Source organism: Sinohyriopsis cumingii, chromosome 13 (assembly GCF_028554795.1).
Source record: "Sinohyriopsis cumingii isolate HCF-2022 chromosome 13, ASM2855479v2, whole genome shotgun sequence".
NCBI classification, from domain to species: Eukaryota; Metazoa; Mollusca; class Bivalvia; order Unionida; family Unionidae; genus Sinohyriopsis; species Sinohyriopsis cumingii.
In genome coordinates, this window is record NC_142973.1 from 66,418,782 (window position 1) to 66,435,168 (window position 16,387).

A 16,387-nucleotide genomic window follows, 5' to 3' on the forward strand; every position below is an offset into this window, starting at 1 on the left:
AGGTTTCGTACTGATTGTGTGAATTTAATATTGGTGTTGCTGATATTTATTGTTTGAGGTAAAGAATGTGAATGAGAACGTCTTTGTGTTGCAATCAGAAATGGCCTCAGTTTTATCATCATTCATCTGCAGCTTGTCACATGTCATCAATGATTTCACATCAGAAATGCACCTCTCTACATTTTTACAGCATCCCTCTGAAACACACAATATGATGCCAATAAGTGGGGTTTTTTTATTACAGCGCTGTTATGCCCATTTCTGTGGACGTTTGAGATCTCTCTACTTTGATCATAACATAACCACGAATCCCTGTTACTAGGCATTGTTTCTTAGTATCATTACACCCTTCAGTTTGTTGATTTTTATTTTGTCTTCTTGCAACATGTGCCCTCTTGTTCTTTGACCTGACTGACAGTTTTGAAAAATGAAACCAACATTTTTTCAACTAAAATTCTTAGACATTCATGCTTTGTATACACTTGGTAGATTCCTACCACCTATTAATTATTGATTCTTAATTTCTCAGATTATGTCATTCGGAAACTGCTAAAGAGGGATGGTTAAACTATGTGCCATAATTTTTGTAACTGGCACAAGTTGTACACCCGCACAGAAAGACGCGGTTTACAAATACTATCATCATTTGATTATAACATTTAGATTTATTCAATTTCTTATTCCAAATGTCCATTTCAGTGTAAATTGGTTTTGACTTGTAGGCATTTGCTTAAAGTGACAAAAAAACTAAGGATAACTAAATCGTACACTACATCTCTGATTATGTTCCTTTGTTCCTAGCAGATGATATAACACTTATTACACAAGTCTTTGTGTCCATATTTGCATTATTTTATCTGAAAGACTCAGAATGATAATCATGAAGACAAATTTTGTATACAACAACGCTATCATGCTCATTAATGCCAACTTTGAAGATCCTCACACAACATTAATAACTTGTTTTTTCGCTTCATTTTACTTGCACTCATTTTTCTGTTACTTGTCCTTTTTTTTACTTGTTTTCCTTACTATGTTACTCGTCCTAATTTTACTTGTTTTCCTTACTGTTACTCGTCCTTTTTTTTACTTGTTTTTCTTACTATGTTACTCGTCCTAATTTTACTTATTTTCCTTACTGTTACTCGTCCTCATTTTACTTGTTTTCCTTACTGTTACTCGTCCTTATTTTGGGCATTTTGGGCAGATGGGGCTAGTTAACCTTGGGTGGTCCCTCATCTAGGAGAAAGTGAACTCCGATTTCAAACCTTCGCTGCCTTGCGAGTTTACCCTCTCATGGGAAAGGCAAAGAGAGTAAACCTCAACAGAAAATCAGGAGATGGAGTCCCTAAGGCGACTTGGCATTGATTTCAGTGTAATCTCGGCAACTCCTGCGACGCAGCTGGTGCCATGACGTATCGGCTTGTCCTTTCCCTTGTATCCATCAGCTGCATGGAGAGGAGGGTTCGGCTGCATGGGCAACAGTTGACTCTCCTTATCACCCTGCCCAGGCTTGCGTCCTGGAAAGAACACTACAGCTTCGCTCTACAGCGTCGACACAACACGGGAATCAGCAGTTTACCGATTATAAGTCACCGCTAGATTGGCGTAGAGCCAGACGTTAGGTGTTGCTTCTGACGGTGGGAGAGACCAACAGGTTTAACTGAGCAGCTACCGCCCGCCTCAAACTGGGCAGCCCCCAGCCAATAAGGTGCCGTCCCGCCACAGTTCGTAAGGCTTAAGGTACGTGAGTACCTGACAAGCGAACTGCAACTACTGCACCAAGAAATAACAAAAGAAAACCAACAAGGAAACATCCAATCCTCAAGCTAGGTACCTGGAATGTCCGGACCATGCTGACTGCGCTTTCAGACGATCTCCAGACAATCAGTGATGTTCGAAAGACTTCAGTTATCAACGACAAACTTGCAAGACTCCAGGTCGACATCGCCTCGCTACAGGAGACACGACTACCAGATTCCGGGTCCCTCAGACAAAAGAACTACACGTTCTTCTGGCAAGGAAAGAGCGCCGACGAAGCCAGAGAGTTTGATGTTGGATTTGCTGTCAGGAACACTGCTGGGGATAATAGCACCCTGCCAACAAGGAAATGGAAGACTGCTATCCCTCTACCTCCACACCACAACCGGGCCTGTCAACCTGATCAGCGTTTACGCTCCCACACTAAGCGCCACCACAGATACCAAGGATGAGTTCTACGATGAGTTAGACTCGCTCATCGACAAAATTCCCAAGAAAGAGAACTTGATTTTGCTGGGCGACTTCAACGCTACGGTGGGTGCCGACCATGACTCTTGGCCTTCCTGTCTTGGCAAGTTTGGCGTTGGGAAGATGAATGGGAACAGGTAGCGCCTTCTAGAGATGTGCTCGTACAAAGACCTCAGCATCACCAATTCATTCTTTCAGACAAAGCCACAGCATAAATTGTCTTGGAGGCATCCCCAGTATAAACACTGGCACCAGCTGAACTTGGTCATTACAAGACGGTCTGCCATGAAGGGTGTGCTTCTTATCCGTACCTTCCACAGCAATGACTGCGACACCGACCACTCGCTGGTGTGCTGCAAAATGAAGCTTCAGCCGAAGAAGATCCACCGCTCAACCACTCATTGATGTAAGCAAAAAGTCATATCCAGACAAGGCTGAGGAGTTCACCTATGTTCTTTCCAAGACGTTTGGTTCAGAACCTCCCAACGGCAGTACCAAAAAAAGATGGGATCACATCAGAGAGACTATGACTGGTTTGAGGCTAACTCCACCACACTCTTGCCAGCCATAGAAGAGCGTCGCAATGCTCACCTGCAATACAAGCGATCCCCCTGCCAGAAGACACTACAGGCATACAGGTCTACCTGAAGCAAAGGGCAGAGATTAGCACGGCAGTGTGCCGATGAATACTGGCCGAACTGGACGAGAAACCTACTGTAGCCGAACTAAAGAATGCCTTAGAGATACTGTTCTTAGGTAAAGCCACATGGAAGGGTGGCATATCAGCAGAAGTCATCAAGTGCGGCTGTAGCGTGCTGCTCACACACCTGCACGACCTTCTCAGCCAGTGCTGCGATTAGGGTGCAGTGCCTCAGGACGTGAGAGACGCCAACAGAGTAACCCTGTAAAAGAACAAGGGCGACAGAAGCGACTGAAACAACTACAGGGGCATATCACTTCTCAGCATCGTGGGTAACGTTTTCGCACGCGTCATCCTGAACAGACTGCAGACACTTGCTGACAGAGGATATCCAGAGTCGCAGTGCTGGTTCCGCGCAGAGAGGTCCACAATCGATATGATCTTCTCCGTCAGGCAAATGCAGGAGGAATACAGAGAACAACACAGACCCCTCTTCCTGTCCTTTATATACCTCACCAAGGCGTTCGATCTGGTCAGCAGGGACAGACTCCTCACAATCCTGGCGAAAATTGGATGCCCTCCAAAGCTGCTAAGCATGATCCAGTCCTTCCACGATGACATGAAAGGCACATTGAAGTACGATGGCTCAACATCCGACCCCTTTGACATCCGGCTGGAGTGAAACAGGGATGCGTCCTTGCCCCCACGCTATTCGGCATCTTCTTCGCTGTCCTGCTCAAGCACGCCTTTGGGACGTTCACAGAAGGGATATACCTGCACACGCGATCAGACGGCAGACTGTTCAACCTGGCACGACTGAAGGCAAAGAGCAATGTGCATGAAGCAACCATCAGGGACATGCTCTTCGCAGACGATGCTGCTCTAGCCATTCACACAGAAACTGAGCCAAAGCGCCTGATGGACAGCTTTGCTAAAGCATGCGATGCGTTTGGGTTGACCATCAGCCTAAAGAAAACAAACGTGATGGTTCAGGACGCGATGCCTCCAAGCATCATCATCAACAACTACGAACTTGAGGTGGTCAGTCAGGTCACGAACCTCGGCTCTAATATCACCAACAACATCTCTCTCGATGCTGATCTCAACAAGTGGATCGAAAAGGTATCAATAACTCTCTCCAGTTTGTTGCAGAGACTGTGGAGCAACTACATGCTGACCCTGAACACTAAGATCTCCGTGTACTGTGCCTGAGTGCTAAGCACTCTCCTGTACGCCAGTGAAACCTGGACTCTGTACATCTCACAAGAGAAAAGAATAAGCGCCTTTCACATGCAATGCCCATGACGCATACTCGGGATAAACTGGAGCGATCGAGTAACAAACAACGAGGTACTGAACCGTGCCAAGATTCCCAGCATGGTCACACTCCTCCGCCAACGTCTCATCAGATAGCTGGGCCATGTACGTCGGATTAATGACGGACGGATCTCTAAAGACATCCTTTATTCGAAACTTACCTCAGGCAAAAGGTCAATCGGACGGCCACATCTTCGATTCAAGGATGTATGCAAGTACGACATGAAAGCCCTTGACATCGATGTCAACACCTGGGAAGAGCTCGCTCTGATCACTGGTCTGAACGCCGGCGAGGACAAGCTACGCTTGCTAGCTGATGAAAAGCGATCGCAGAAGAAGACGAAGCAGCTCCAACCCACACCAGACGTAACCTTCAAGTGCAGAATAGCCACAGCAGACGCTGAACAACCACCAACCGGGACATCTCTCACGGGCGAAATTTGTGTGTCTCTCGAGACCCACGGATGCCAACAACTCGTCCTTATTTTACTTGTTTTCCTTATTGTTACTCGTCTTTATATTACTTGTTTTCCTTACTCGGTTACTGGTTCTTATTTTTACTTGTTTTCCTTATTCTCTTATTCTTCCTTTCTTTACTTGTTTTCCTTAATCTGTTCTCGTCCTTATTTTACTTGTTTTCCTTACTGTTATTCGTCTTTAATTTACTTGTTTTCCTTACTCTGTTACTCGTCCTTATTTTACTTGTTTTCCTTAATCTGTTCTCGTCCTTATTTTACACGATTTCCTTACTGTTATTCGTCCTTATTTTACTTGTTTTCCTTAATCTGTTCTCGTCCTTATTTTACACGATTTCCTTACTGTTATTCGTCCTTATTTTACTTGTTTTCCTTACTCTCTTATTCGTCCTTATTTTACTTTATTCCTTCCTCTGTACTCGTCCTTGTTGAGAGAAATCGTGCGGACATGTGGTGACATAGGTACTTCCCAACACAATATATTTATTTGGCGGGACGCACCTTCATGGTGGCAATTGCTTTTTTCTTTTCTTTGAATTATGGCAGTTACTTAAATCTCCAAGAAGCATCCCTGTTGCCATCACGAGATTCTATCTTCCGAATCTCAAATTTACACTACTGCTTCATGCTTTCGTTACGTTCACGATGCGATGATAGTAATGCGTCTATTTTGTTTGAGGTACGCAAGTCCTCACTGATTTCATATGGGACCAAACTGAAAGGTAACTAAAGACTTGTGGCCTAGTGGTTAGAGCGTCCTCCTCGGAAACGGAAGGTCGTGGGTTCGATCCCCGGCCGAATCGCACCAAAGACTTACAAAAATGGTACTAACAGCTGCCTCGCTTGGCGCTCAGCATTAAGAGGCTAGTGTTAGGACTGGTCGGCCTGGTGTCAGGATAATGTGACTGGGTGGGACATTATGCTACATGTCTGCAGCATGATGCCCCAGTGCTAGACATCACTATAAATTGTAACACTGCCGACATCGTAGCAATATGACAGAATTTTTTTAAAGCTACGTTAAAAATCCAAATCACACACACACCCACTAAAGGTTTGCTGTAGCAAAAGTAGGCATTATTTAAGTAATATCATTTTCACATTCTTTCTTGTGCACGTTCCGTTTACGCAGATTTTGACCACGTGGTTGCCGAATTTACTCACAATAACCGGTGTGGTTTATTCTAATCCTGGACCAGATTCTACATCTTCCTCCAGTAGTTCCTCATACGACACATATAGCTAGCTCATCGGTGCTCGCAATCTAACTGACTTGCCATACCACCTATCCATTTCGCACTACAGTGTGAGGGTATTTAGTCCAAAGTAGATACACTCTATGCGAAATTGCAGGAATATGATATTTAAACTTAAACTTGGCCTAATCCCTCCATTTCTTCTGATGACCGTTTCCTCCAATTTTGGCACAACCCAGTTAGGAAAGGTCGTGTAGGTGATACTAACTGTGGAGTCATAATATAAGGGAGATTTCCACAGACAAAATTACTATGAACTAAATTCTTTAGAGTACTTGTGGATTGAACATTCCATCAGATAGACACATACTTGTAGGTTTATTGTATAGATCTCCAAATGCAAACAACGCGTTTACTTCAATAGAAGATTAATTACGATTTGCGGTTGTAATGGGAATTGGAGACATAATTGTAACAGGCGACTTTAACTACAATATGGTGATTCTATCACTGCTGGTGTGTGTGATATACACCCCAATATAAGTTTATTTGCAGATGATGTAAGTCTCTTTCTAATCGTAGATAATCCAGTCGTAACCGCTCATAACCTCAGCCCTGACTTGGAACAATATTTCTTAGTGGACAAATAATTGGCTTGTATCTTTCAACCCTTCTAAAAAAGAATGATGGACAATTTCTAAGAAAATTTATTTTAAAAAAAAACTTCTACGACAATATATGGAAGACCAAAGAATTAAAGAACTTGACGCGAAGAAGCATATTGGAGATTTTTCTTCTCTCAAATGACTGCTCAAGGCACCAGCAAATAAACAACATGAGGGAGGATTTAACTTAAAAATACGTTCTCGAATGGTGATACAAATCTTCCCTATGAAGTAAACATTCTTTTTTCCAATGCCGTTCTTAAATTTATCGATGTGCAAAAAATATTTACTTAAATGTACATATTACTAACACACATGCACTTCCGCGGGTCAAGCACAACTGCAAACGGCAATTTTCCCTATTTCTGCACATGATTCGCCTTCGCCTCCACTCGCTTAAAGGAAGGTATGTTCACTGTCAATCTCGCCTCTTGTACCTTTTTATTTATTTATTTAGTTTTGTTCATCGCCAATCCTTCCTTCCTATATTCTCAACTTTCTAATAAAAATTTTAATTAAAAATCTCTCCTTTTAACTTCTTTCTTTTTTTATCCTCTTTTTACCTACTCCCTCTTTGTTCATTCTGGTGCTTTATTTACCTTGGCTAAATGTTAATTTTCAACCAAGTGACTCTTCACTTTGACTATTTTAAAATGTAATTATTTTAATATCGTCCGTCATACATTCATATCTATTTACAATTTGTTTATCGTAACAGAAGAAGAACACCATTAGCCATTGGCTTTCGTTTTAATCCTTTATGTCCGACGTTGTACATCGTGTAATCTCGATTACAAATGTTAGAAATAAAAAAGGTTCATACTTGAATAAATAATGGTAATGTTTCGAGAGTATACATCATGACTTCGCATGCAGATAGCACACGCCCATTTAACATTACCGAGCAGAATGCTTATAATTATTCGTCTACAGCTTCATATCTGCTAAAATAAAATATAAAACCCCTTTCCACTAATATGCACTTTTAATGTATATGTAGGCATCAACTCTCTGTGTGTGTGTGTGTGTGTGTGTGTGTGTGTGTGTGCATTTGTCTCAATTAGTCAAGCCTACAATCGTTTCATTATTATACATTTCTATACAATGGTGGCCCAGAATATAGAAGTGTCTAGTATCCTTATCCTTCTATAGAAACTTTAACTACAAAATCTATTTTCTACTATTGCACAACTGGTAAGTTACATATCCTAAAGAGTGGCTTGCTGTCAATAAAAGTGTCCATACAAAGTCAACCACAAAATTGCAACATCTCCACGGTCGCAACATCCCGAGCCTTTTACAGGACCAATGTAAACCGTATGACGTCTTTATAAAGGCACATTCATGTCTTAGTATACTAGGAACACACTTGAGTCTTTCCGCCAATGCACTGCAAATAACCTCTAAAATACTCCAGTAGCAGCCATTACGCATGACATGGCTTGTTGACCTAATGGCGTCATGTGCACCACACACACTATCGTAGCGTAGTTTGAGGAGGCTTACCGATTGATATAATTTATTCTTGGTCGAAACATTCCCAAGAGTTCTCCGCTATTTTACTGCAACTGCCCCAATATTGCGATGTATTTACAAGGTGGATTGGGGTAGAAAAAAAAACCCACGAAGTTTCCCATTGTTTTTAGTCGTGTGATGTTCCAATGCGACGACAGCTTAATCACATTTGCTATGGGCGGAAAGGTCTGAGATGTTGCGACTGAAGTCAAGCAATGGGGATGTTTGTTTCCGAAATGTTGTGACGAAGAAAAGTCCCTTTCCCTTTCTTTGTCTGGAGTTATTGTTGCGGTCTAAGCACGTCTACGGTCCAACTTTACACTCTGCTGAAGTTCTGTTAACTGCACCCCATAAGGTTTTACCCATCCAAATAACCAGTCACCAACAAAGTCAGGAAGCAGGGAGAGTGGTGTATAAAATAAATGCATATCGAGACCAACGCGGTACTCTCTTTTAGGAAACTTGGCGCACAGCGCATGTTCCATTGCCTCTGCCACGCAAATCGGTTTGCGACTAAAGTATGGCTTGGATGCAAGAATCTTCAGAACTGAAATGGAGAAAAAAAAGTAATTAAAAATATGTGAACACACTTGTGTCAGTCAGTAAAACGATTTGCACTGTGGGAACCGAATGCAAATGTTGGCATCTATTTTAAACATATTTTCATAGTATCTAAGCTAATAAATCACTGGTGTAAATCTCTGGAAATTTAGTCATTTTTTACACGGTTCTAATTGTTTTGTTTTCGAAGGTATCGGTTTTCTTGTAAATGATGTTGGAGGATATTTTCAAATACGTTAAAAGAGAAACGATTCAGAATTGAAAAATTTCCGAAATTTTCTTGATTGGTAAGTATGACTTCTACTGTTGAGTCTAATATTGATTTTCTGGATGCCAATTGGTCATACTTATAAGTTATCCGGACTAGTACTGATTCAACAGAAGCACACAAAAAAAAAACAGGAAAAAAAAATACTTTTTAAATTATTAGAACAAAATTATGTTGAGAAAAAGAAATCAGAATTTCAAAATAAGTTTAACAATCAACAATTTGCCGGTTGACAGTTGGTCAGTCCATTTTCTCTCAAAGAACTATCTTTAAGTCTTTTGTCTAAAAGTTGTTTTATTCACTGCGAATTTACAAAACAAAATCTCTAAAATTGTCAGTTTTACCGCATTTGAACGACATTACGTGTAATTTTAAATTTGGAATCTAAATATTCTTAATTTGTGTGAGACCTATTACCACTGCTAAGGTTAAACTCTTTCTTTACATAACCGACTGATGTGATGCACCCTGAGCATTACGTAACCGACTGATGTGATGTACCCTGAGCATTACAAAACCGACTGATGTGATGTACCCTGAGCATTACAAAACCGACTGATGTGATGCACCCTAAGCATTACATGACCAACTAATGTTAATTACACCCTAAGCATTACGTAACCGACTGTGTAATGTACCCTGAGCATTACAAAACCGACTGATGTAATATACCCTAAGCATTACATGACCAACTAATATTAATGAAACCCTAAGCATTACGTAAGCGACTGTGTAATGTACCCTGAGCATTAAAAAACCGACTGATGTAATGAACCCTAAGCATTACATGACCAACTAATGTAAATGACACCCTAAGCATTACATAACCGACTGTGTAATGTACCCTGAGCATTACGTAACCGACTGTGTAATGTACCCTAAGCATTACGTAACTGAATGTGTAATGTACCCTAAGCATTACATGACCAACTAATGTAAATTACACCCTAAGCATTACATAACCGACTGTGTAATGTACCCTAAGCATTACGTAACCGACTGTGTAATGTACCCTAAGCATTACATGACCAACTAATGTAAATTACACCATAAGCATTATATAACCGACTATGTAATGTGCGCCAAACCATTACATAACCGACTATGCAATGCATCCTAAGCATTACATAACCGACTAATGTAATGTACACTACGCAATACTTACCATATCGTGCAATATTACCACCATAAAATCTCAGCTGGTCATCTGTGCATAGTTGAAAAGGTTTCGTGAACATTGTTCTCATCCTTGACAAGTCAGAGAGATTTGTTTCGAACCCTCCCGGTGAAATGTCGTGTATTGTGATTCCTGTCCCGTAAAGCTCTCGTCTGATAAATAAAATGATATATCATGGGTAAATATTATACCCACATTATGTAAACAATTTGACTCCTGATTTCTTAGATACAAAGCTAGAAATGGACATTGTTTTGTCCAAGAAGGGTCTGCTGTGTACAAGACTAAAGAAAGAGTGAAATATATGATGAAATAAAAGTTAAAAACCTAAATAGTGCTTAAATTTAAATGACTTACTACATTCAATATTTTATAGACCAACGTGTACCTCACTTAGATTTAAATATGAAAATTATGTGTGCTACACTAACGACTAAAGACTTAAAAGTTAAAGGGAAATTGTGGACGTTTCTATTTAATCATTTTCATGAAAAACATGTAATATGCAATAGGGACTGAAAGCTCTTGAAAAAAAAAGCTTGTAATAAACAGTAGGGAATAATCTAAAGCTCTTCAGTAGGGACTACACTGAAGACTCATTCATAAAGAGCCTGTAATACGCAGTAGGGACTACACTGAAGACTCTTTCATAAAGAACCTGTAATATGCAGTAGGGACTTCTTTCATAAAGAACCTGTAATACGCAGTAGGGACTACACTGAAGACTCTTTCATAAAGAACCTGTAATACGTAGTAGGGACTACACTGAAGACTCTTTCATAAAGAACTTGTAATACGCAGTAGGGACTACACTGAAGACTCTTTCATAAAGAGCCTGTAATACGCAGTAGGGACTACACTGAAGACTCTTTTATAAAGAACCTGTAATACGCAGTAGGGACTACACTGAAGACTCTTTCATAAAAAGCCTGTAATATGCAGTAGGGACTACACTGAAGACTCTTTCATAAAATGTCTGTAATACGCAGTAGGGACTTCACTAATACTCTTTTATAAAAAGCTTGTTATGGGCAGTAGAGACTACTCTAAAGCTCTTCATAAAATGATTATGAGCAGTAGGTACTACACTAAAAGCTCTTGAAAAAAAAGCTTGTAATGAACTGTAGGGACTACACTGAAGGCTCTTCAAAATACTTAAGGGTTAACACATTTTAATCAGTAAGTCTATATTCTTTGCGTCTCCCATCTTCATATTATAAATTATTTTTATCTATCAATAGTGAAGCTAATGTCCAAGTTATAAAACACACTTTATCTGTTTGTTTTTTTAATCGCAAATGTATACTGCACAAAATCAACCGCTACTTTACATAATCTGACCGTGTAATCAATATGCTTTCACATTAGTAGGCTGGTCATCTTGCTTTCGTTTGACGTTACACATAACCGCAACTGTGTCTTAGTCAAGAGAAGTAATGTAATCGGTTATTCTGGACAGGTTAACTCTTCGTTAATATTTACGGTAGTTGTCGTGAATTTGACTGGAGTAAACTTATATATATATATATATATAAAATCGTCTATATTGTAGACGTTGTCATCATCATTATTGTTTTCGGCAGTATATTGGGGAATAGATAATACTAATTAGTTCTAATGTATTCCTTTACCTCAAGCATGCTGAAAACATCATGATGCCTGCTTTAGAAACGCAATAACTAGCTATCCCTGGGACGGCATTCCGAGAGGCGGCGCTGCATACATTGATGATTCGTCCAGATGCTTGTCGGATCAGTGGAAGAAAGGTCAACGTCATTGAAATGGTTCCGAATAAATTTGTCCTGAAAGTCTTTTCGAAGTTGTCTAAAGTCAGCAATTCAGAGGGAGCAAAACTGGCAAGAATACCTGCATTATTCACCAATCCCCAAAGACCTGTGAAAGACATTATTATTGTGGTTGGTTTTTATTTGAAAACTATCATAAAATGCTGTTAATTTTTTAAAGTGTCAACACACAAGTTAATTGTGATGTACATGTAAAAGGAAAGTTATTTCTAGCTCCCTCCCCTCCCCCCTCCAGAAAATTTCTGCCTGTTCGCCCTTTTTGTGATAACCTAAGTTTAACAAGCTTTGTTTACACTGGTGATTCAAGGCGTCAATATACCATTTCATTAGCTTATATATTCTTTTCTTCATTTTTAATGAAATCTGTCTTCACGATTATAAGTCTTTCAGTTATCTGAAAAGTTTATAAAAAATTGTTTTAAGAAAGGTTAGTTAGATGCCATACTTAAAATAAGATTTTCACTGACGGTACATTATTAAAAAGCTTCTTCATCGAGTCCACAAATTTCAGTGTATCATCAGGCTCATGTTGTACAGATCTGTATTCCCTAACAAACTCACATTTAGACAAAGAATGATCATTTTCATTTACAAATGTCTCAGCCATGTCTCTATCAAAAATATTATATATATTTGTTTGGCTAACGTGTAATGTAGGTGTAGTGTAGGTGTAATGTAGGCGTGTGTTCACTAATATAGATGGCACATTCAAACTTTTTGTTATCACTTTGAAGCAAGACATCTATTTGTTTAGTTGTTAGGTAGGGAGTAGAGGTATTTCATAGGTCGACTGCCTCTGTGTGTGGTGGCCGAGTGGTCTAAAGCGCTCACCGTTACTGATCATTGCCATCGCACCTCCGTCGGTTCGAGTCTCGGATTCGGCTAATGTGGTTATATGAGAAAGCTGGCCAGTAGCTTCTCGTGGGTCGGTGGTTCTTTCGGGGTTTTTTCCGGGTTCTTCCTCCACCATTAATAGTGGCCGCCATGTGTAGCCTATCTTGTGCTGTAAAATGGTGTTAAACCCTACAACAACAACAAAAAAAGCTTCTGTGTGTTTTGGGGGAAGGCATTTAGCTTCCATTTTCTCTGCATGATATACCCAATAATGTGTTAAAAGTACCGTAAAAACACAACAACACAACAACAAAAAACTAGGGAAACACGGAACACGGACATAGCGGTAATGTTTAGTATATCTCTAAACAAAACAACGACTAATGCAATATGCAGTTCAAACTACCAGGGGCATTTTTAAAGTACCAAATGTTTTGTTATAAATATTGATTTCACTGAACCTGTCAATGTATGTAATGCCAATCACATGGACAAAATAGCGTAATACAAAATTATCAGCAGTTGCACGTGCAGTACGCTAGACTGCTGCAGATAAATCCGTACGACGTAAAAAAATCGATAAATGACAGTAGCACATAAACCTAAATATACTGGAGAATCACTTGAAACTCAGAAAGTTTATGAAATATGTGTCCTGTTTTTGTTGATAGCTGATCAAAAACAGACTCGGGTTGAAATCGAAAGTGATCAGAGATGCATTAAAGGTACTACCAAACGTGATGAAACCTGGTATTACTTTTATGAACCCGACTGAAAAGAAAATAATAAAGTTTGGATGGAAGATCGGAGAAAAAATTGAAGACCAAATATCCTCTCGTAGCGGGAGAGATTTTTATATACATTGTTTTTCGATTCAAATAGCCTGGTCGTCCAGGTGTGTATGCATCCAAAGTGTTGCCAGAAGTTGTGGAATACGACGGAACCACCCGTCCGCACATCAGTACCCAAGGTATCCATTATCCTCCGTGACAACGCACCGGCTTATTTATCCGCCGTCGTGAAAGAAAAGGCCTGAAGTACAGCATCCAAACTCTGCCACATCCTCAATGCAGACACAGGCATGGTTTAGCTCCAATGATTTTTGGGCGCATTCCGTTATCAAGAATTGGCTGCGGGTCAGACGGTTTGAAAGCCGCCATGCAGTTAAAAGCTTCCAATTCAGGAACAACATACCAAATGGTGAACAAAATTAGCTAATCAGACTCGGAAAGTGTATACAGGTGACTGGGTAGTACTTGAAAAGTATTCACGGACGTACTGTTCACCAATAACGGACTTTGCTTGATGCCTCACTAAAATTCAAGGCTTTTCAAATACCACTCGTACACAGATCGAAAAATACACATATAGTGCTTTTGCACAAGACGCTTAGGCAAACAAAGTGTATGTCTTGCTTTCATAACCTTACACGCGTTGATGTGCCGTTAAATGTCAACCAAGCAAACACATATTTAAACATCGCCATTGTATCATTAACAAGCAAAAGCAACTTTATTTTATTCGTTCGCTTCATGTTCAAAAACATTCTTTGCACCGGTCAACCGACAAACTTCAAATATCCCCAATATAACATACCAATCTCATCCATCGTTTGATCAATTACGCTATCTTTACGTATTCAGAGCTTCAGAGATATGGTAAACATTTGAAAGATGTCCCATTTGTTTTGGGTCGTATGTTTAACGTCTCATTTTACTGGTATTTTTCCTAAATGTTATCAAATTTACTTAGACACTCCGGTGGCATTCAATCTAAAAGAATACAAATAGTAATAAAATAAGAAAGCCGCACCTGACAAATAAATCCAATAATGATACAGGTAAAAAGTTCAATACAGCGTACTATTTACATACCATAATAGTCCGAATTGTAATACCGCTTAAATGATGGTTAAATATAAGAGCATCAACACTATATACAAGCTGACGAGTGCAATTTAACACGCGTTTGCTAGTACACATACAATACTCAGTTAGTACACATACAGTACTCAGCTGAACCGGCGTGTACAGTGCACAATTAAACCGGCCACTTTCCGTACGCCACTATCTCATAGCCATCCAGAACGTTATTGTGATCAATTATTTAGCGTATAATAATCAAAGTAAATATTGGCATCATTTTCAATATATTTATACTCACTTATGTACATATATATTTATGGCGATGATTTACTACGATGTACACGTTGGAGTTCAGTTTTGGCTTTCGTCGGCTGAAAATGTCTGTTTAATTAGGACAATTACTGAAACAGTCTGCTTCCGAACTAATCAGAATCTTTATTCAGTATGTGGAAGTTAATGATCTGTTCCAGGAACAGTCTAGCTAGACATGAAAGAATCCAGTCTTATCTTACAGATTTCAAGTCATACCTCCCTACGTTCTGCGCGGACTTATGCAATGTGAACAGTGTAGTAGTTAATGGCGAATGCAATATCAAATCTATGGTAATATGGGGAAATGGAGCAGCCTAATTAACAAGATGAGTTAAATAGCGTGACGCAAATTCCCGCAAACGCACACACCCTCACACACCCCACACACACATACACGCCTACACACAAAGCCAGTACATACAAACATGCAAGATACCTAACACCAAAACAGCTACAATTAATATCGGTTTAAGTAAAAGTGGCTTTAAAAAGACATGTTTTTAAATTGCATGGTTTTGGTGGTATTTATTATGTTAGAGATCTGATTAGCATGAAGATAATTATTATAATTATTTGTTGTTGTTGTTATTATTATTATTATTATTATTATTATTATTATTATTATTTGTATTAGTAGCACCTTTGATAACATTTATAAAGAATTACACTCACCCCCTCCGGGTGGCAACCGGGATTCGACTTTCTGAGCTGTCACACTGATAGAATCGGGATCCGTGATATCTAGTACTATTGTCTGTAGTTTTGTGGATGTCTCCATCTTTAGTTTCTCCGCTCCTGTTTCGGTTAAACATCCAGCAAATACTGGAATCCCCCTGCTGTCCAACAGTTTAGCTAGAAGGTTTCCGAAGCCTGTGTCACATCCGGTTATAAGCACATGACGTGATTCCAGGTTTGAGAGCTGACATTTTGTCTTCTTGTGTTTGTGCCAAAGATACATACAGGCGAAAATAACCGTCAACAGATAAAACAGCATCATCATATCTGGAAATTTTCAAACACACAAAAATTTTTAAACATAAACTCTGTCTAACTAATTCATAAAGACTCATTTTAATTCATTTTATTAAATATGTGAACCGTACATTGCTGAGTGTACGCGTTTGCAGAAACGTAATGGAAGAGTTTGAGCCAGAGGGTGCAAGTCTCCAAGTTAACCGCAAACGTTTGCACACAGGAAATTTAGTGCGATTTTCCTTCTTACATGATTCATTATTACGTACATGAATTATATACAAACACGCATGATTCGTCAATACCCAGTGATCTAATTCTTTAATAATCAGAACATCCTCTGATATTCCCGTCAGATCGAGAAACAAATATTGGATGTAATTCGTCGCCATTGAGAACTATACTCTGAACTACTTTCATTCAAGTGGAACAATATGGCGGCGGAAGGAGATAAAAATCACAATTGGAAGAGTGTCGTCTTTTGCCATTGTAATATATCTAGTGCACTCCGCCAAAGGTAAAATCACCAGATACGTCAAAATGATGTGAATTCCT

The 16,387-nt window shown here is 39.6% G+C and overlaps 1 protein-coding gene across 1 annotated transcript; it reads right to left on the reverse strand.

The window, feature by feature from the left end:
• Positions 1-7,321: 7,321 nt before the first annotated feature.
• Positions 7,322-15,834, reverse strand: LOC149785756 (retinol dehydrogenase 7-like). The gene is made up of 4 exons (XM_089979928.1): positions 15,533-15,834; positions 11,676-11,937; positions 10,033-10,196; positions 7,322-8,585 (listed from the first exon to the last, which is right to left on the reverse strand). The coding sequence occupies exons 1-4, from the start codon at positions 15,816-15,818 to the stop codon at positions 8,332-8,334; spliced, it is 966 nt and encodes a 321-aa protein (XP_089836054.1). The 5' UTR covers positions 15,819-15,834; the 3' UTR covers positions 7,322-8,331.
• Positions 15,835-16,387: the final 553 nt, after the last annotated feature.